Genomic DNA, 22,053 nt, shown 5'->3' on the forward strand with positions numbered 1-22,053 from the left:
ACGATTTTCAAACTGCTCATGACAGAAAGGACAAGACTCTCCAAAATCTTTGAAACCTTCATGTATTTCCAAATCACAATTCATTCTACTATACAATATATAATTGTAAACAATATTGTTTAAAACAGTGAAGACTATATCAATGCATTACCATACATTCATTACAGCACAGCTGTGCTGGTCTACATCAAATATCGCAATCACAGTCTATTTCATGTCTCCAAAGTATTGCCACAGCTGGATGACTTTCAAAATATTCGACAACAGACCACCGATTCGCCGCTTTAGTCATACAAACTTTGTGAGTAAACTTTACCAGCAAAATTTATCATGACGAATAATTTTTACTTGTATTATGCATAATACAATTTCTGATTGGCTGACAAATCATACGACTGTTTCGTGACATTGAACACAATGGACTAAATTTAGATGTAAGCGGGAAAGTCCCACTGCATTGCATCATTTCCGAGAAGGTGAAACAGTGTTTGGATAATGGTGTGAATGCATTTCTTACGCGTAAGAAAAAAAGTAACGACGAAGAGACAAGCTATTGACAGCAAAGAATAAATTTTCCGAAATGGCTTAAAGAGAAGTCAATATATAATATTATAAAAATAATGGAAAATAAATATATCATAAAATTTCCAATTAAAGCTGAAAAACACATGAAGTCAGTTATTTAACAATTATTCCACGAACGCGCGTTGGATATGAGATGATAGATAGCCAACGAGGCGCATAGCGCCGAGTTGGCTATAATCATCTCATATCCAACAAGCGTGAGTGGAATAATTGTTTTATTAAAAACAATCAGGAAATATTGCTAGATTTTCCTCATTTCGCTTTGCAAGAACAATTAGAATTCAGACAATTTAATGGTCGCCATTTCTCAGCCATGGTATAATGGTTCATATACCATAATCGCTTAGCCAATCAAATCCCTGGAATTGCATTATACAATGACCCAGTTTTTAATAAAAGCCATTATCCAATGGAGGATATATGTTCATGCATCAAAGTAATAAATCAATTAACTAAATGTCATAGTTGTAAAAAAAGAAGAACATATCGACAATTTTATTATGATGGTACAGTAACTTCTGTTTGTAAAATCTGTTTATACAGTCGAGATCCGAAAACAGTTAATCTAATATATTTAGGAAAGCCGGTTCGACTGGAAGAACGTGATATTTGCGATACTAATGTTTTTGTGATCACAAATTTTTATTTGGTTGTTTTCAGGGCGCATTATGGAAGCATTCTTATTCATGAAAATGGAAAAAAAATTTCATATACATGTGATGGAGCAACTAAAAATATGACTTTGACATATTTTGATGAATGGAAAAATCATCTACGATTCAAACGATGCCATTAATGAGTAGCTCTATCGTCGCTCTGCCTGAGCCATATGATGATAATTTGATAATTAATTACGCGGAAAATTATTAGCGCAATTTCTTTAACCGGTTTTAACCAGTTTTTTATGGAAAAACGTTCAACGTTATAACTCCTGAGAGTTAATACAACAGCCACCCTAATCTAGCTGCTACGGGAAATTGAAGAAGACATTAAAATCCTCGCAGCAAAAACGAAACATGCTTTTATAGTCAAGGCAAGAAAACAACTCATATCATTTCTTTTACAAAAGCGGTGATGATAACCCCAACTAATGTACATGTTTCTTTACAGTAAATCGGCCAACATTGGTAGTTCACAGTCTGTTAAGACATCATAAAGATCGCCAGTGGTAAGGCCATTTTGCTGTGCGACACAACACAATACGGCTTCAGCAGGGTTTGGAATGCGCTTGTCGAGATAACGAATCTCGTGTGGCCTCAATCCCAGTTTCTCTGCAACACGCTTCCAATCTTCGGCTCCTGTAATATTAGAAAACAAATCTAGTATGACGCTAAGTATAAAACGTAAGGCTCCTATCAAACTGTGCCAAGTTTGAGTGTCGGATATATATTGGTGACGTATGTAGGCTAAGGTTACTGATAGTTTTCCCTTGGTGCCGATGTTTTTATTTTATTTTATTTATTTATTTATTTATTTATTTATTTTTTGGCGGGGATTGTTGTTTATCGCGGACCAGAGAATTTCTTTCTTCTTAAAACCAACATTATAACTTTCAATTGAATCTACAATCTGGGACAAAACTTGTTGAGAAAAATGCGAATTTTCCGCATATATTTCAATTTTCGTTAAGGAAAACACCGCCTGGAGAGAAGTAAACTTTCACTCTCCCACCCCAAAATGGCTGACGACGGCGAAGACCCTAGGACACGTGGAGAATTTGTCACGTGACACATCGTCCTCGCCAGACTTTTACTAGGATCCATAAGTTAGTAGTCCTCAGGTATCATTCACAGAATTATAAGATGGAACTGTTCCCGGTACCTCAGTAACACACTTGGTCTAATAATACGTTCTAACGAACTTTGCACTAAAACGTGCCAACGTTTCAGAAAAGTGTGAGTCTCTCAAGCATGTAGTGTCTGATGAGGAGCGCAGCTGAAATTCATACCGACGAAATCATCTTACCACTCAAGGTGACAGTGATCTCTCTGGCCTGTGAATAAGGGATACATCGTACATCGAGGTCTTCAGGTAGCAATGGTCCTAGAGATAAAGGGTTGAGCATTATCAAAACACAAACCCAAACAAAGAAAAAACAAAAGCAAATGAGGGAGTTATGAGAACTGCAAAGGACAGAGTTGCATCTCGACAACAGTGAGGGTGGACGGAATGTATGTAGTCTTTATGAAGAAGTCCCGTTTAAACTGTTTCAACATTTGCCCAACAAATGAATCGTCATTTGAAACCAAGTGAAAACTGGATAGAAGTTATCTTTTGTGCGATTATATAGAGCTTAGATGTGCCAAACGGTGTTGTAAATGCGAGTGTAGAAGCTGTGTGTGGCTTGGGATGTATGCCGGGTGGGTATGCTTGACATGTTTGGTTGCCATAGTACTGAAGGTTAGTGGGGTATAAGCATTTTATTTATTAAGACCAGGCTAATATAGTCCTTGTATAAGAGCGGTTACATATATAACCTGTGGTTTGCTTAACAGCAACAAATAATCTTAAGGTAAATAGGCTTACTTGTTTTATACACAGTCTCAAAAGAGTTTGGAATTCCTTGAGAGGCAAACAAAAGGATATAACTGGAGACGGAGTGAAACTTCAGAGAGTAAAGAATAGTATGCTATCTCTTCCACTGAGCAAGGACATTACCAGAGAACCGTGGGAAATGGGAACTCCCCTAATAACTTAGAAGTACTCACAAGCAATTACTGAGTGATATCTTGTAATCAACTTCCTAGATGTGTTGACTTTTTTATCCAAAGGTCCACTTACCAGTTGCTCCTTCCCGTGAGATTACCCTTAAATGCTTCACCACATCAAGCCTGTTTGAAATATTTGCTTCCCTTGCCAAGCAGCGGATGAGCCTTTTGGTCTCAAGATTTGGCTGTTCGAGTGAGGCATTATCCAAGTTAAGCCTCTCTTGAAATTGACTCACAATCGTCTGGGAATCATGTGATTGGAACGAAAGGGATTCCACAACCTCATCAGGCAAGGCGAGAGATTTTTCCTCGTTTCCTTAAATAAATTATAAGACACATTACAATACAATACAAGGAACGATATCGTCTATTTTAAGCTAACGTGTATGAACATGCACGCCAAAATAATTCGTTTGTACGACAAACTGAAAGGGCGGAAAGTTGAAACATAGTTAAGAGGATTTAATTGATCCTTATTATCAAAATTATGATAAACAACTTAGCATTACACATTTAGTTTCCTTCTACAACTTAAGGTGCGCAAATGGGTACTACTGAGATTAAGGATGCAGTCGTTCGGTTAAAAAGTGATTTATTACACGAAAGACGTAGAAAATTATAATCAAACGAAAACATTTCTAGACCTCTCTAGCTCGCCTTTGATTAAAACAGTTTAAATTAATATAAAAAATTGCAATCACACCAGCTTACTTTCAACAGGAGAGAGAACTCTGCCATCCCGTTCACTGATCGCTAGATGCGATATCTAAAAAAATTGAAAACAAAGAGTTTAACAAATGGTATTTCTTCACAGTGATCACACGTGAAATTTAGCTTGGCCAGCAATTTTTCTTTGTTGTTTCATACTCACATGGCACGGATCAGTAACCGCTGGCAGTAAATAGCCACTTTACTTCATCAATACGAAGTGCTTCGTTTGTGTGAAGTCTGTGTCAGCTTATCACTTACTCAAAGAATTTCATGTTTGTAAAAAAGGTTTTCTAATGCATCTTACGGACGTGAAGTGTATACGTCGATTTTGGCAATGTTAAGTATAAAAAACACACGATTATTCACCTTTTGTTGTGATGAACAAAGCCAAGGAGTAAACTGCATGATCTGAACTCTGGTGTCTTGGGCAGAAGCTGACTTGGTGCAAATGATGCTTTTCTTGTCAATACACAACTTGGACAAGGGAATGAAGTGGAGGCACTGCTCTTGTTTGCATCGCCTTTCACGGTGAGTAGGACAGTAGGTGACTGCACCTCTGCAACAGCAGACTGGGCAAATGACACTCATTTCATATCTCATATTCCTTAGCCAGCAAAATTCATTTCGCATGCACTCAAGCATCACTGCGAGTTGCCTACGAACAGCACGTGCGCATTTAATTCCAGCGATGTCATACTGGAATTCTTCGGACGCCATCTTAAGACTTGCATTTGCTCTGTGAACAATAATCTCAACAACGGATGAGTGGCACAAAAAGATCACAGAGCAACATTCGTGTTCGGAGGAAAAGAATCGTGCAAAATTGTGAAACAGGTGATCACGAGGATTTACTGGCTTCCAAAATCTTTCCTTGCCCCACTGAAAGAGCTGCAGGATCAATCTGGGAAAGAAACCTGGAGGAACTTGACTATTTCCAAAGGTAAGAAATAGGGAGGGAATTCGCGCTGATGCAATCAGGTCAACAATCTCCGTTGGTGGGTGTGTTTTTAGCATTGATGGCACAAGGTAGGTCTTGTTTTCAGCTGTAGCTGTTGGCCAAGGACACAACAAGCTAAATCTTTCCATGATTCCAAGAAGACTTTCACAGGTTTCTTTGTTGTTACACAAAGTCCCCCACACGTGCTCCAACAGCTGTTCATCCAATAGTCCATCAGTCTCAAGCTTACACCACAGGTCAACAAATTTCTTCTCCCTGGAGTCATATGGTTTAACAGTTATCACCTTTTTAAAAACGTCTATTAACCACTGTGGATCCAAGACCACCAGCTTATCCAACTGTGGTGAGTCATCAAAATGGATCAGACTTCGTAGGTCGTGCAAATAGTTCAACAATGTCTTCAAGTCTTTGTCTTCATTGATGCTGCATAATGTAGATGCAATAAGTTTTGCTGTTGTCAGAGAAATGCATTTTTGCTCTTCCCTCAGTGCTTGAAGAACCTTATCAAATTGCAGCCACTTGATTGGAATGGCTTCGTTGACGTAGGGAAGTTCTTTAGCGACAGCAAGTACTTCCTCCCGCAAACGCGAGACTTCTGGACAATCAGACTGTCGGATATTCAAACTTGTGTTATCAACAAAGAAAACATCATGCAAGTGTGTCCCATACGGTTTGGCTTTTAGAAAGCCAAAGATCTCGCGAGAAAGTTCTCTTGGGTCGCCACCACCATAAGGTGTATCAGCATGAGTGCAAACTAGGAAAACGGGAGGCAGCCTTTCTGGAAGAACCTCTGATTTAGGACTTCCTTCCGATTCTCTATTTTCCTTTTGACTTTCGGATAAGGAAGCCACTGACATCATCCAAAAATCAAGATAATCGAGATTGGTTTTAAGATTAACGTTTTCTCGATATTTCTTGTAAACCCCGTGTTTCACCAGAGGCTTGGCTCTGTCATGTGGGTTTAGGCTGAGGTCATAAACCAGACAGTAGACTGCCCGTGCTGTCAGAAAGAGCGGGTGTGTCACATAGTAAACTGACTGTCCAGCAAAATCCCACATGGTTGAATATATGTCGTCAGTGTGGTCACCCCAATCCCCCTGGAGTAGCGTTTCGATTACAGCTGCTACCTCTTCTGGTACATGCGGAGTGGAATTACTGGCATTCTTTTGATTCCGTTCTCTCGGATCTGGTGATAAGTTTACATCTCGGCTGAGGTTGGGTGCTGGGTCCTGAGACACCTGAATGTCTTCTTCACCTACTGCTGGCTCAGTGGAACGTACTACAAGTGGTATTTCTGTGACCACAGAATCGTTGATCTCGGTACTGTCATCACTGTCTATTGTAACTTTACTGCTTCTCCTTTCTTTTCTCAGACTATCCACAATACATCTTGCAGTGTGATAATCAAAGGAAATGGCAGCATCAGAATTTTCCTCTTTGTCTGTCGCTCCAGTTCTCCACGTCTCTTTGGTCACTTTGAAATGTGAAGGATCCACTTCTATGCTGTCAGTACTATCTTCTTCTGGGTTGAAACAAATGCCTTTCAAGGACTTCTTTAAACTTGTCTTTCCCGCACGGTCTTGTCCAATAAGCATTATTGGAACCCTCTTGACAGACGTTCTTCCTTCAGCAAGGGCCTGGTTATAGGCTTCCAAAGCGGCAGGACCACGGGCAAGAATTTCAGGAGGTACTGGAAAAACAACGAAAGAATAAATATTCTCTTGTTAAGCCGTTATATTTAACACTCTCGATGAACGAACATGTACCATGTTTGCATCCCCGGAAGTTGCAAAAACGTTAAACTCCCCTTCGACCCCTCGTTACAGTTAAAGTTGTCCTTTCTGTACAAGAAAACCTTGTTTAGGTGGGTGGCACCGCCTTCAGTCTAACTCACTCAGTGCCATAACATTTGACGGAGCAATACCACCACTCTTCATCAGTTGACATACCAAAACTGGTATCAAACAAATAACTAATTATTGGTGAACAAGTTATAGTTGTATTTTTTTTTTTTTTTTACTTTGTTGCTATTTCCATAAGCAATAATGTAAAAAACAAAACAAAACAAAAAAAACAAAAACAAAAACAAAACAGAATGAGGAGTTAATCGGTATCAATTCCTGGAATCAGTTGTGGCTCACAGCAAAACTGCTGATGATCTCCGTTGAGCTAAAGAAAAGCGTAAAGGACAAATAAAAAATGGTTTAGAGTTGAAACCCTTTCTGCTCAGTTTTTAACCCACCATCCATGTACAGCTGTTTCGACAAAGGTTTCCCCCCACAAAAAAAAAAAAACAAAAACGTAAAAGCGTGCCGAAAGGTACTCTGTGAAATACCCAATAGATTTCAATGAAAGCTCAGAATCCATAATGCCTCGACCAAACAGCGAAGACTTGAGATGACGGGCAATGTGGATTCTGAGGTTTTTTTTTTTTATGTAATTTTATTGGGTACTTCCCAGACTACCTTTCGACATTGTCGCTTACGCTTGTACGCTTTTTTTTTTTGGGGGGGGGGGGGGGGGGAGGCAACCTTTGTCGAAACAGCCGTATTCATTCAAATACAATTATTCCTGACTTTTTTCTTACCTGTTCCTGCTGATACATTCCCATTTATCTCACTGACGACTAACCCTTGGACTTCCCTAACAAACGTTAGAAATTCGGGTATCTTTCTCACTATGGCCTCTGGTTCCCAAACGCCACTGCTAAGTAACCTGTCCCACTCTTCGCAGTGCAAGTGGAGATCAGTCTACGGAGACAATGAAAAGCAGAGTTTCATTTATTTACAGTTAGCTGTTCAAATATTTAATCTCGGCAAGCGTTCTATAAAATAGTTTCAGCAATTAGTACATGGATTAACGAAAAACAGTAAAACATAAAACCGCATTCCCATTCTTTCTAAGAAAAGGAAGCCCGGAGGGTCGCATGAAATTCCGACCCCTACTTTTTGACTCCTGGCCACCGAATCCCGACATTGTGTTTTGCTTCGGGCCAGAAGACTTCCACCTTGTGTGACTAATAAGTGCACACTCTTAAATAACTAGGTATACACAAGGTGCTTAGAGTGACTTTGTTCAATTCTTTGCGTTAAAGAGTGTGTTTGTTGTCTTTATCAGTTTCGCGTGTAGAGCCGATTATGATATTTGGTGTTTTAACTCTGTGTTGGTATAAGAAAACCTCACCCTTCTCTGCAGTGCACACGCTTAAAGAACTGGTTATTCATGCAAGTGTAGCCTGGTTGTTTTGGTCAGCTATTGTAGTGTGGATTTCTTGAGATTCTTGCTATTTTGGCAGTTTATTTCACTGCCACCCGTGTCATTCAGAAAACGTCAGATCACGAAAAAAGACCCTTCACCCTTAAGAACGAGGTAAACAAGCATATATACAGCCTTTTTTTGGCTTTAGTCTGGGTTTGTTCTCCGCTTTTTATGGCCCGTATGTAAGGCCTGACTTTCACTTTTAAGGTCTATAGTTAAGACCATAGGGATCATCAAAGTATCACGAGCCCCGACGGTTAAAGGGTAAGTATCATGGGGCTTTTGACCTCTTTTGTTAAAAATGGTGAAAAAAGACCTTCACTTTGCTACAAAATAATTCTAGAACTATAAGAGGAGAGAAATCAACTCAATTCTTGACAGGAACAACATGTATTCTGTTCTAGCGCATTTTCGAAACAAAAAAGCGAGAACTTGAAAAACATTAGCCTAGCATTTTTCAAGTTTCAATCTATACTGGCCGACTCTGTCTCTAGCCAGAGGCACTAATCGACAGTTTTATTGCACTGGGGGGTTAATTTATAACAAAACTGGACAATACGTTTTTGTTTCTGTTGTCAGACAAACCTTTCTGAGTTTTGAAATGACATCAAATTTTCGTAATACTTTCCCTTTAAGAAGATGCAGGTCATTAACAGACCGTCACCTGACCGAATTTTCCTTTTACAGTCTACACACCGTACACATCAAAATACTTTCACTGGCCATGACGTTCAAAAAGATGCATACCATACGGACCGATTTTTCATTTCCCTGCCTTTACAGACCATACAGTCTGTAAAGTTGTCTTAACAGACCTTATCAGTTTGTGTTTATACTGATCCAACACAAAAAAATGCCTTCACTCGTTTACTTTGTAAACTGTAAAGTTCACTTACTGATTCCCTGTATTCCTCTTTCCCTATGACGTTGCGCCATGTGTGTTCCCTCGAGAGGATAACGGCAAACCCTGAATCAGTGGTGAACAGGGTTCTTTTAGATAACCTCCTATGGGTTAAATGAAATCCCTCGGGTAGATCCTCTGGGAGATGTAGTCCGAATTCATCTTTGTCAGTCAAAGTTAGTCGAGATAGGTATGCTAACAGGGGCTGTCGCACTTGCTCATCTGGTACGTAGTCTGAGGCCAGGCCGCTTTCTGTGACAAGATATAGAACGGGTCAGGATTTACTGCACTGAACTTTAACTGACAAATAAAGATTTCAGTGGATAAACTTCAACTGTGCTTAGAAGAAATCCCGTTGATAGGCTACTACGCAACTAAATCGGGCTTGAAAGCTCACCCTGAGATACCTATGGTGCGCGCCATAGCTTGAAATGTCAGGCCCCACAGAAATGCAGTGACAGATGTAAAGTTTATTTCACTTCAATAGTACCGTTCAGGGAACCAATTCTTCTATTTTTTCCCAGGCCAGATTTTTCTAGTTGTTGCTGACTACTTCAGTAACTTCACTGAGGGCGATTCCCTCTCTACTGAAACCTTCAAGGCTGTTATCAGAGGTCTGATGGTCATATTAAGCCGATATGCAGTGCCGAGTTCCGTTGTCACTGATAATGGACCGTGCTTTGCGTCATCGGAGTTCGTAAAGTTTGCCAGTGTGTGGAACTTTCAACGTTGTACTTCGAGTCCCTGTTAACCTCAGAAGGCCAACAGCAGCTCACGAATGAATTTGCGTAAAGAAAGGACCCGTTCCCCAGAACAGTTTTAGCATACCCAAACACTACTTTCGAAAGCCCTAAACCATATTGAAAGACAGAACACCAAGTATTTTTCTTAAATAATCCTCGTTAGGTGCCTCGGCATAAATTACTGTGATGACTACAAAAGAAAACAAGTAAAGAACATCTTACCTGCTCGCCCACGAATGGTCAATCTTGTGCAATCGTATTTGCAACCAGGGAACAAAATGTCAGCTTGTAAATATCTCCGAGATTTAAGAACCAGCCATCCTCGACAACGTGATCGTGTTGCTTTGTCTTCAAAATGAATTTCCTCCAAGACGTTCTTTACGTCACTGAAAGGGATTTCAATATCCTCCAATCTCTGCACGACGTTCTCGTGCGCAACCCACACCTAATTAAGAAAAATGATTAAGCCTAATAAAGAAATAAAAATGAAATAGTAATAAATGAAAAATGTGAAAAAATAAGTTCGCTTGTAACTTTTGTAACCCTTCATTGCAACGATGAATAGCATACTAGGGGCTAAAGAAAGGAACGTGGATGTCGGAAGATTAAGTCGTGTTGTTTTTAAAGTTGTTGTTATCAATTTGCCATAGTTGTTTTCAGTACCATTAAGAATCTTGCAGTTTTCTTATCATAATCATGAAGAGTCAATACAGTCAAATCTAAGCGGTCACCCTCTATTAAGAGGTCACTTGTCTAAGTCCAAAAACTATACTTCCCTTTAAATGACTGTCATTTTGACCTCTATTGAGCGGTTGCAGTCACCCTTTACTATTTCAGTTCCCAATTCAACGTAAGTTCCATTGTCTTGACCTCTAAAATATAGTAAAACACAGCGTGCCAGGATATTGATACAATACTGACCGTAGGATCTTAGCATTGATGTTTTATTAGTCCACGTTCCCCTTGTCACACCATTTTATCGTTCAGTTTCTCAATCGAGTAAGTGATTTTGTGAGCACGTTGGTGCATAAATGGTACATTTTAATGTATATTTTAACTTAAAAGTTACCACTGAATTGTGACGTGAAATGACGTTTTCACTGCATATGACAAGAAATTTTGTGCAAACTGTATTAAGCGGTTACGAAGCCATTCCACGAAGATGACCGCTTGATATAGCTTCGACTGTAAATAAATGTGACAATGAACACAAAGAATGACGAAACAACTTGAAGAAGCAAATGTTAGAAGTTTCAAGAAGTTTAAACTTAACGCGAAATGAAATTCTTCATATAATTACCTTACACCGTAATTGATGATGGGATGGCGTGAGATATGTTAAATCATATCTTGCTATATATGGATTATTCTCAGGAGTCTCGTAATTATTTTCTTTAAACATTCTCTCGTCGAGGTCAACTCCCTCTCTAAAAGCCGTTTTCCAGTTATGTCCCTCATCTAATAATTGAAGTTTATCCGTTGCCTCATCGACGCCCCATTCTGCCTCAATGACATTCTCTAGGAAAGATCGATAACACAATCTTATCTATTTTTAATCAGGAGTACGAGTTTATTCCTCCTTACTCAGAGGTATTAGAGAGATTAAGCACCACGTTTACGGCAAACGGCAAACGTGAGATTCGCGTTTATGTTTTCTTGAAAATATGAGTACGTAGATGAAAATAGTACAAGATAATTCTGGCCTTTAATTCTAACGCAAAAACACTCAATTTTTCTGAGAAACTGAAAACAGCGAGTGGCAAATGAAGGTTAAACATGGTCACGTGGTCATTTCTGCCGTTTGCCGTTTGCCGTAAACGTGGTGCTTAACCTCTCTAATGACAACAGAGTTTAAGAACATGGATAACTATTAAGAGCGCCTGTCTGTAAAAATCAGACAAATTGTAAATTTCGTGCGAAGGGTAAAAAATTCGATTTCTTTCATATTTTAATGTCAGGTAGCCTAGGATATAATTAAAATCACTGTAATGTTATTTTTTGGAGATACATCATTTTATTTCAAAAAAAAAAAAACGCAAATAACGAAAATCCGTTAAAATCGTCATTTGAGGCGCTAATTTGTTACACGGGTTTGAGAGCCTCGCGTGCGAGAACAAATCATTCTACCGCTTTTAATACACTAAAAACCTTTTTTTACAATCTTTAAATATCTGTTGGAATGATTTTGAGAAATATTGCGCCGTTCTGTGTATGCGAAATAATTTAATTTCGAAGGCATACAATTCACTGCAGTAAAAGTACTTCGTGAATAAAATTAATTTTCACCATGTGCGAAACCTTCAAATCGATTAAGCTTCTGGTGGTTGAATGTTAGAAGGATGGTCTATAGATTCCTGTAAAAATTTATTTGGGCAAATGATGAAGAGCGACGTGAGAGCTTTTCAAAGTCTGTAAAAAACGCAAATATTTGACCCCTCGCAGGAAAATTTTGAAGTTGCAGGTCAGACATTACCCGGTTTACATGTCTCGACCCATATTAAGTTAAAATAAGCACATAGAAAAACATTTCGAAATGTTCTAAATTCAAAATAAGCATTTTAAATAAAAAGAACAAAGAAGTTATGATGTTTTTCGATAACTAGAATATAATGAAGTGAGCTTAGTTTCAGGGATTTTAGGAAATATTATTGAGTATGGAGTGATGTCCTACTATTGACATACCCCCTTCTTTAGTCTTCTTTAAGTCAACCATCATTTGAGTACCTAGTGCTGCAATCCTAGCTCTCCCATTCAATGTTAATCGAATGTAGTTGCACAGAGAACGCATTTCACATGAAATCAGCATTGGTTGTTGGTAGGGAGAAAAACTTCTACAAACTGTTTCAATTTTTTCCAGGATGTAACTTGAAAAAATCGGCATCTGTGGCACAACGTTTTAGCTTTTTTTATTTAGTTATTTTTGTTTACAAAAATGAGATTAAAACGAGAAAACAACACTTGTTTTCGAATCCCCTTCCCCATGTGCTCAGCTGTAACTGAAGCAAAATAAATCATTACCTTCCGCGGGAACTCTGATGACTGCCGTTCCAAAGTGACACCACATGTCTGCCTGCGGATGTTCTTCTGTCTCTTTGAGTTTGCGGAGTGATACCAGAGCGTCCTTCATCAATTTAGACTGGTAGTTTGAGTTACTGTTGGAGCTAATAGCTTCCGGATCCTATAAAGAGGAGACGACACTAATACATTAAGTATTAGGCTGTAAGATTAATAGTTTTAACAACAAAAGGCCAATTTCACGTGACTTCAATAAATGAGGCTGTGTTATTATGATAGAAAGGTAGATCTAGGGTAATGGCATGGGAGGCCCATGCCCCCTTCTTATTGTTAGAGAAAAATGTAAGGCCCGGAGAGCGAAATTTTTAATTCTTAATGAAACGTTTTCATTCCGGTCCCGCGGGTTTTACATCATAGGATATTCTGAATACAGCACTGTGATAGCAAATATCCGTAAACCTAATAACAGTGCCCGGGGAGATTGATCCAACAAAGAAGTAACCTGATGATTCACTAGTGTTTACTTCAGAGAACTTATATGCAAACCATGTAGCATATCACATTAAATACCTGTGGTTGATTTTTCCTGGCCGGTATCAGATTGTACTGCGCCCGTGATTCCGGTAGCACCATTCGAGTCTCCTTTTGTACTTCTTGCAATTTTACTGTGCAATCCTCGGAAAGATTGCAGCCATCGATGTAGTAGCAAACTGTAAGTTTGTTGAATTTTTTTTCCACGCCTGTCAATCTTATCCCCGCCTGAAATTAAAGCCGAGCGTTAATGAAGCTACGCAGCACATTTATGTTCTTATCCGTGGCATCAGATCGGCACACACTCGAGTAATATGTTTTGCCAGCATGCCCTGATGTCCAAATAGTTATGTGATAAGTTACCAAAGACCGCGTGCACTTTGCTGAAGATATAGAATCAATTTTTGATGTTTGACCAATCTGATGAGTGGATCAACTTGAGCATTTCCATCGCGATTCAGTACTGCAATCAAGGACAAAAGGGTTGGGACAATTTCGAAGTTACGATGTCTTCGTACGCACGCGACAGAAACACGGCTCGCGAGAACGTAAAATATCTGGTGACCGGCCCCCACCCCCGATGATGCAATGTTGACTCAGTGCAAGAGAAATGCCTCGCGAGTATGGGCGAAGGTGGAGGAGTAAAGTGCGTTGTAAAGAGATAACCTGGCCGCTTCTTTAGTTTAGGTCACGCCAAATTGGCGGTTAAGAGTATACTTTGTAAGATTTGTGCCATGACCTTTTGTCCTTGATTGTAGTGTAAACGTTACTTTAATCCTCGAAATTAAAAATTACTTTGGGGGAGGGGGAGGGAGAGGGGAGGGGGAGGGGAAAGAGTTTCCTGCAAAATTTAATGAGTACAAAAACTTTTTGGAAGTACAAGAATGTCGCATGAGTGCGACTTTTCCACAAAATTATCTGGCGGCAATTTGGAACAGAGATTCATTGGGTACGTGACTGGACTTTTCATGGTAATAAGATTTTGACAGTCATGTATTTCGAGAATTTATTGTATTTTTATGAAAAAAAGTCAGGTTGTCGGGGTGACACTAATTCGAATATTTTGTACCATTATTCGCTTTGAATATTTTATTTTTTGGACAGTGTAGACTCTGCTATTTTGGAGAAATAAACACTGTAGCTGGGCGGAACAAGTTCGTAACTACCACGTCGTGGACCGCAAAGGAAACAGGTTTGGTCAGGAGCAAATGTTGATCCACAGGTTAAAAAAGGCGGACACAATGTTACTTCTCTAAGCTCAGAAATAAAGTCCAAGGTAATCAGATTTAATATTCTGAAAAAACCCCAATAATCAACAAAATGCAATCCACCATACAGAAAAAGATGGCGGCTGACACATTTACCCATAATTCTTAGCACACGACAACCTTAAAAATGCTCACAAAAACGCACAGAAAAGTTCTTAAAACTTGAACTTAGCATACACAATGTTGTTAGTACAGTCACGAATTTCGCAAAAAAGGGCGTTGTATATGCCTTTTGCCTGTGTTAGGTTCGCAAGGTATTGTGGTAAAATGTCAGTAGCCATCTTTTTCCGGACGATGGATTGGCACTCTCAAAAGAATTTAGAATCACCGTACCATATCTGAAATAAATCATAAGTAAGTATGAACTAAGGCCGTGGACGTCATTTTTCTTGTAGTTCTTGAATTTATCCAGTAACGGTTGCTTGGCCTGTAGATACAATTCAATCAAGGTGGAAACCATTGGGAAATAGTTTTGTCAGGATCTCTTGGGTTCCCATTACATGTATATTTGTTGGTGTAAATGCTGTTCTAGTGAAAGCAGGCTTATGTAATGTACTTGTGCTTTTCCTTAATAATCCTTGGTGCGGGCTAAAGAATTGTTGCCATCGCGAACACAAATGAATGTAGGAACGAACGAACAACCGAATGAACATCGAACATGTTGAAACGATAGGTGACGTCTCACTTATAACCAATCAAAAAAAATCTACCTACCACGATGCTTCCTATGTGCACTCTCGCCTGCTTCCTTTGCTCTTCATTTCCAAGAAGTATATACACCTCTCTATCCTTCAAGATCACTTTTGCTCCTGATTGGTTACTGATCTCTCTTAGTTTGGCTCCCTGCTTAATTACCAATCACGAAGCGCTTGTATTCATCTTCAATGTCCACTCGCTCCCATACCATGCGGCTCTGTACGTCTTCCTGTAGACAAGGAATTGAATTTGATAGCACTCAACTGCGTCAACTCATTCGGATCTCCTATAATACTCCTACTCTCCTATAATTTTAACCTTGACCTACATAGTTGACCAGTACCTCACAGAGTACTCCAGATGTTCACCAGCAATTTCTCTTGTCCTTTACCAAGACAGGCAAAAATCTTTCAGGGCGTTTCTCCACCCGCGGTAACTTTAAACGCGAATAACGTTTTTGTTATTAGTAAGAGCAAACGGCATGAGATTTCACGTCTTTTGTTTAGATATTTATCTGGGAAAAAATTGTTACGATCTGTTAGTGTTCATTGACTTTGATGTTACCATGACAACCAATTTTGATAGACAAAGACAAAAAAGCCCGGTTTATATAGGGTTAACAACTTACCACTGTTTCCAAGATAAGCTTCTTGGCAGATGCCCTTTGCTCCTTATTTCCGACGATGGTAAAACCCTCTTCATGCCTACTGCCTGGGGAAATTCTAGCTCCAGACTTTTGCTCAATTTCCTGAAGCACAGAGCCATCCGTTCCTATCACATATCCTTTCATATGTTTTGAAACCCCTACAAACTCACTCTCTATTTCCTCGGTGCGTTGATCAGTGATACTGTTGGTATCTTGTCTGAAAAGCAGTAAACAGGCAATTAAGATAGGATTTACTTTATCAGGATTGGTTAATCACCAAAAATAAAATAAAAAACAAAACAGAACTGCTGGATTGCTATTAAAATCCAAAAGTGCCATTCACATATATTCAAACTTTTACTGATAATTAATTGGCACTATGCAAGTTACACAATTCCACCCAAGAGTCTTGAAGCAGATCATAGTCATCACCAACATTTCATCATCATCGTCATTAAATTATTGTTGTTGTTATTATTATTATTATTATTATTATTATTATTATTATTATTACTATTATTATTATTATTGAAGATTTCATTTTTGTATTCATGAATTATTTACATAACTTGTTATCTTACACTCAATCGTTTTCATTACATTCAAACAGTTGATATGTATTCATAGAACTTCTTAACTATATTATTTTGCACTCTGGCAGATAATCCATTTCAGACAGTGTTCAATAAGGAAGGACAGCTCTTTGTCAGTGATCGTTATTGAGTAAGTCCTTTCCTAAACTCCTCATGGTAGCCTCCAGGAAAGTCGAAAACAATATTGATTTGTTTAACTTTTGTGTCATTATTATTATTATTATTATTATTATTATTATTATTATTATTATTATTATAAATATTATTATTTTTATTATTATTATTATTATTATTATTATTATTATTATTATTATTATTATTATTATTATGATGTGCAGTTGATAAATGTATGGATGCTAAAATAAAACCACATAGGCGCACAGCGTAACCTATGCCATCTATAAAAAGAAAACTGCTGGGTTACAAAAAACTGAGATAAAAAAATTAGCAATAAAAGATAAGCATCTAATAGACAATCTAAAGCTCTCTGATAATAAAACTATATTGAGCTCCTAAGCTAATTTCCCTCAGGGAAAGTCAGGTGACAGTAGCTTTGAAAGTTATCACTATGTCAAGAGAACTCGAGATGGTAGCCTTCTGCATCCATCTCAATATGTCATAGCAATTGTTATTATTATTATTATTATTATTATTATTATTATTATTATTATTATTATTATTATTATTATTATTATTATATTACAATACAATATTTTACAATATTTATTTCGCCATATACACAACATTAATTTTACAGATGGGAAGAAAAACATGAAGAAAAATTGAAGAAAGAAAATAAATGGCGAGGAAACCTGAAAGAAACCACGAGGCTAACAACAAGTCAGGCTTCCTCACTTAAAGTGCCCCTAACCCTTTAATTTGTTTTCTTTTGGTAGATTTCCATATCTTTCAAGAACTCATTTTCGAAAAAAAATTTGAGAAATATTGAATCCTTTTTTTTTTACGAGCGCTAGAAGTGAAGGCAGTCTTGTCGATATTTTCACCTATCGTTCGCATTAGTCCCCCACTCGGCCAAATGTGGAGCGTGACGTAAGAAAAGGACATCGTGCAAAAATATCCGAAGATTCGTGGTAATGCTTCAATTGTAAACAGAGAAAATGGTTGGAAAATGTGTGGTTTTTGGATGCAGCAACTCTAGAAATGTAGAGAAAGGAATCAGCATGCATAAGATTCCTTCTGAATCCTTCTGAATCCTTCTGGTGTCCTTTTCTTACGTCACAGCTAAGAAAGTGTCAAATATCGGACGCTTCTCATTGGCTCGTTCCTAATGAGCCCACGAGAGAAAAATTTGTCCAGCGGGGCTTAAAGGGCGCAAAAATTTAAAAATTTCAGTAACTTTTAGCGCTCGTAAAATAAAAAGGATTCAATATTTCTCAAAAATTTTTTCGAAAATGAGTTCTTGAAAGATATGGAAATCTACCTCGAGAAAACAAATTGAAGGGTTAGGGGCACTTTAAAATAACTAATCTTATATTAGAATTACAATATGGACAATATGGACATATATAATGTGAATAAGAATAGCTTTTTGTAAGTTTCTGACTTTTGCTGTTTCCTCTCACTTGTAAATAGCTTGGAATATGTAATGTAAATTAAAACTTTTAACTTGTAAATAGCTTGGAATATGTTAATAAAGATTATTATTATTATTTTTAAACTAAAAAAAAATATTTTTATTATGCGTAGTGAATGATGCATGGATGCATGTAAAATTAGCCACACAGGGAAACCAGCATAGCCTACAGTATGTTGCTCTATAGGAATTTAACACCAAAAAAAGTTGATAAGGTTGACAAGGTCCTACAAGCCCCCCTCCCCCCCTCCACAAGATTAATACAGGCCTTAAGTTCATTATTATTATTATTATTATTATTATTATTATTATTATTATTATTATTATTATTATCATTACTATTATTATTATTATCATCATCATCATCATCATCATCATCATCATCATCATCATTAATTATTATTATTATTATTATTATTATTATTATGACAATGTGTTAACATCTGAGTGCCAGATATAAAAATAAAAAAACACAAGGAGCTAGGTGCGGGGAACCCATGACTAGCTAATGCATCTAAATTCACAATAAAATCAATTGTAATAAACAAAGAAAATCAATTAAAAAAGTGTTTAAAGAAAGTCTTAAAATTCTTGTATCGTCTGTGCTTCGTTTTGCTATTAGCATGATGCAACATTGGGTGTTTGAGCATCTTAATCTAGTACAAGATCATAGACCTTGAAACTAAGCCTAATACTGGATTGATTAATTAATTACATAAAAATATTACCTTAGCAGCTATAATTAGGCAAATACAAACTAATTTATTTGATTTTTTCATATCTATTCATTCTTCTGATGAAACATTGTATAACAATTTTGGTTCATGGTTCATTTTGGAACAAATCACTGTAACCATTCCCGTTTACCTACAGATCTAATTATAGCCGTCTTCTCTGTCTGTTAACTGTCATTATCTGTCAGCAGTCCGGGGAAGCGTCATCAAAATTGAACTTTTGTAACTTCTGAGTAATGATTTACAAGCGATCATACGTGATTATGTTGGGTGGTCGCTTACCGGAAACAGAAGAGTATATGTGTAATTTCTGGCCTTAAAAGGTACAAAGGTACAAAGGACTAGGCATTGGATTTTCAACAGTCGATCCCACTGATGGCCATTAATTAAGAATAATGAGATAATTGAGCAACTCATTTTTTTCGTCCAATCTCACAAAATTAAATAATTCAAACGTTTGATGAATAATAACACTGAAAAACAGAGAGAGGTGTTTCGATTCTTAAAGTTAATTTTCTTTGATATTGTCATCATTATTATATTTAAAAGGTGGACCGAGACACAAGTACATTTATTGCAATCAGATAACATAAGCCTACTTGTTGTATGGGGAATTTTAAGATGTGAATGGCAATTACATGCTTTCCACATGATTACATACCAAGATTACGTGCATATACAGTGATATAGGGGACTTCCATCTTTCGACATGCCATGTAACCAGGCAATGAAGACGTGTATATTTACCTTCAGACTGACGCCTGGGAGAACGTCAAGAAGTCAATCCGAGAACGATAAATCGATTGTTTTGAAACAGAGCCGATCGAAAGCGGACAAGTAGTTTGAATTTTCCGGAGCGTCGTACGAACTTAACAGGTAATTAACACATTTATATCAACGTACCATTTTAGGTCAAGACGTAGTTTAAGTTAATTCGTCGTTTCTTTTGGCAATTAGTGGAAAATAATTTTCCGGCATATCTTTCTAGCATGTAAAAAGATGGCAATTTTCCCCTCCGTGTGCATTACGTGACTTTAAGACTGATTGTCCATTTGCATAAGTTTTTGTGTAAAAACTGAGATTATCACAGCTTTACCGTAACATTGCAAATAAAATTTGTCAGCTTTTTGAAAAATGAAAACGACACAGTACAACGACAGAACACTGCAGTGTTGTAAAATTAGCATGAATTAAGTTCGTTGCTGAACACATTTTTTAGTTGGAACAGACATATGCCAAACAAACTGTACGCTCTTGAATTGAAAGCGAAACCCAGCAGACGGGAAATTTGCAAGCGGTTTTAAATTAACTATAAACAAAGCCATTTGGAGTACATTTGCACACATGTATCAAGTCCACGGTGTATAAACAACTCCATTCGAACACGGTCAAACAAAATAAACTTACTTCAAGTTTATCTTATCTAATCTAGAGTTTCCTAGCTTAAAAGATATCGTGAAATCAAATGACGTTTATGTTTATCCGCCAGTGTTGTCTTCCATGGAATGCAGAGGTCGGTGAAACTGTTGCCGGTTATTTAAAGTTATTTTGGGTATTAAATGATACATTGTCATAATCTGGAAACTCCTGATTAAATTGATATGAATGGGTTACCCGGACTGGTGGATGTCTTAGTCAAGTTATTTCTAGAAATGAATATCGAACTGAGGAAAACGTTCTCGGCTGACAAGATCTCAATATGTGGGTTTGTTTCTGGATCAAATAAATGAAATAAATCTTACCGCTTTTGTTGTCCATCATCTTCCATGATGCTGTGACTAAAAATTCCTTTTTATGTTTTGATGTTTACCTCGCTCGATGCCTTTTACTCGAAAAGGAAAGCGATAGCGAAAGCAATCGTCGAAACTCGTACGGCATCAACAAACCGGAAATACTTCCGGGTTACAAGTATCACGCAAGGAATGCTGGGTAGTTTGCCGGCGCCGCCTGGGACGAGCGGGCATTCTTTCTTTCTTTCTTTCTTTCTTTCTTTCTTTCTTTCTTTCTTTCTTTCTTTCTTTCTTTCTTTCTTTCTTTCTTTCTTTCTTTCTTTCTTTCTCTTTTTCTTTGTTTGACAGACAAGCTCACTCTTCTTTCAATTCTCCTCAAAATTAAATGTATTAAAGTTGACAAAATTGAAGGGAAAGTGGAAGCACTCCCCCAACCAGCTCCACCCCCACTTTTCCCGGCTTTAAAGATTAATACAAATAGGAAGCTTTCTGCAGGGCGCACAGGGAAGGCTGTGGATAACAAATGAAGATCGACGTCCACTGGAACTAGAGGTTCCTGAAACTTCGTTACACCTGATTATACTGATAACCTGATATTATTAGTCTGCTGTGAGTCCCTTTATCCTTAATTGGATCATCGTAAAATCACGTGGAAGTTATGCAACACTGCACTCCCAAACTATTATCATGCACGCAAATGTGTCACTACAACAGCTTTGGAAAGAGCAAGGAAACCCTTGCGAAAGTACTTATAAGGGTGCCGAACCCTGCGCATTAGGAATTTTTGTAAAACAAGCCAGCAATAGGGCTGGGACAAAAAAGCTGTTCAAATGCTCCACAGTGAAAGGTATCCGTTCAGCGATCAGCTTTGAAAATGGTTAGTCAAAATTACTTACTTTTAGCAGGAAATACATGCTAGTTTCGATGCTGCCACCTGGTTAGCTCAGTTGGATGAGTACCATACTGTAGAGCGGTAGGCCCAGGTTCGATTCCCGGAAGGACCAACTCTCAGGGTCTTTAAATGAATGAAGAGGAAGTATTGCCTTTGCTCTGACATCTGAAAATGGTTAGACTTTCTAGTCTTCTCGTATAAGGAAGAGAAACCGTAGATCCGTCTCACAGTACTTTCACTTAATCTGACTCTGTGGGAAGTAAATGACCCGCTAGGGACGTAACAAATCTCTGGTAGTGACCACCCGCAAAGTCTATCTCAAATTCACATTTACATTATGGGGCATTCACAACTTGTTACTTCGTTAATTATAAACTGCAGGCGCCAAAAGAAGTCTGGAAAAGTCGATCCCCCCATAAAGTGTTGTGAATTATCTCTGAAAAGCGTTGAGGGGAGTTGGAAAATGAGATGTTTGATATTTGATATTGAT

The 22,053-nt window shown here is 37.9% G+C and overlaps 1 protein-coding gene, 1 long non-coding RNA gene and 1 pseudogene across 3 annotated transcripts in view; 2 read left to right on the forward strand and 1 right to left on the reverse strand.

Moving 5' to 3' along the window:
• LOC146453683 (uncharacterized) overlaps nt 1-22,053 on the forward strand; it is a 263,424-nt pseudogene that overhangs the window by 170,681 nt on the left and 70,690 nt on the right. The gene's annotated exons all lie outside the window — the stretch shown is intronic.
• The window catches only part of LOC146453688 (uncharacterized), a 104,165-nt gene that overhangs the window by 68,923 nt on the left and 13,189 nt on the right, over nt 1-22,053 (forward strand). The window lies entirely within an intron of this gene.
• On the reverse strand, nt 47-20,826 carry LOC146453694 (uncharacterized). Its single transcript, XM_085096389.1, has 14 exons — nt 20,684-20,826; nt 16,003-16,237; nt 15,393-15,521; nt 13,450-13,638; nt 12,883-13,042; nt 11,165-11,382; nt 10,087-10,309; nt 9,117-9,373; nt 7,550-7,712; nt 4,371-6,652; nt 4,005-4,059; nt 3,367-3,609; nt 2,551-2,628; nt 47-1,883 (listed from the first exon to the last, which is right to left on the reverse strand). The coding sequence occupies exons 1-14, from the start codon at nt 20,707-20,709 to the stop codon at nt 1,690-1,692; spliced, it is 4,452 nt and encodes a 1,483-aa protein (XP_084952515.1). The 5' UTR covers nt 20,710-20,826; the 3' UTR covers nt 47-1,689.

The sequence above is a fragment of the Pavona decussata genome, unplaced genomic scaffold (genome assembly GCF_977016875.1).
Source record: "Pavona decussata unplaced genomic scaffold, jaPavDecu1.1 SCAFFOLD_324, whole genome shotgun sequence".
Lineage (NCBI taxonomy): Eukaryota > Metazoa > Cnidaria > Anthozoa > Scleractinia > Agariciidae > Pavona > Pavona decussata.

Excerpts from the sequence above, each read along its gene's own strand:
- LOC146453694 (XM_085096389.1), bottom strand. The coding sequence starts at position 20,709 with ATGGAAGATGATGGACAACAAAAGCG. Across the intron at positions 15,522-16,002 it reads AGCTTATCTTGGAAACAGTG|GGAGCCAAACTAAGAGAGAT; the intron begins GTAAGTTGTTAA and ends GTAATTAAGCAG. Across the intron at positions 13,639-15,392 it reads TGCACATAGGAAGCATCGTG|GCGGGGATAAGATTGACAGG; the intron begins GTAGGTAGATTT and ends CTTTAATTTCAG.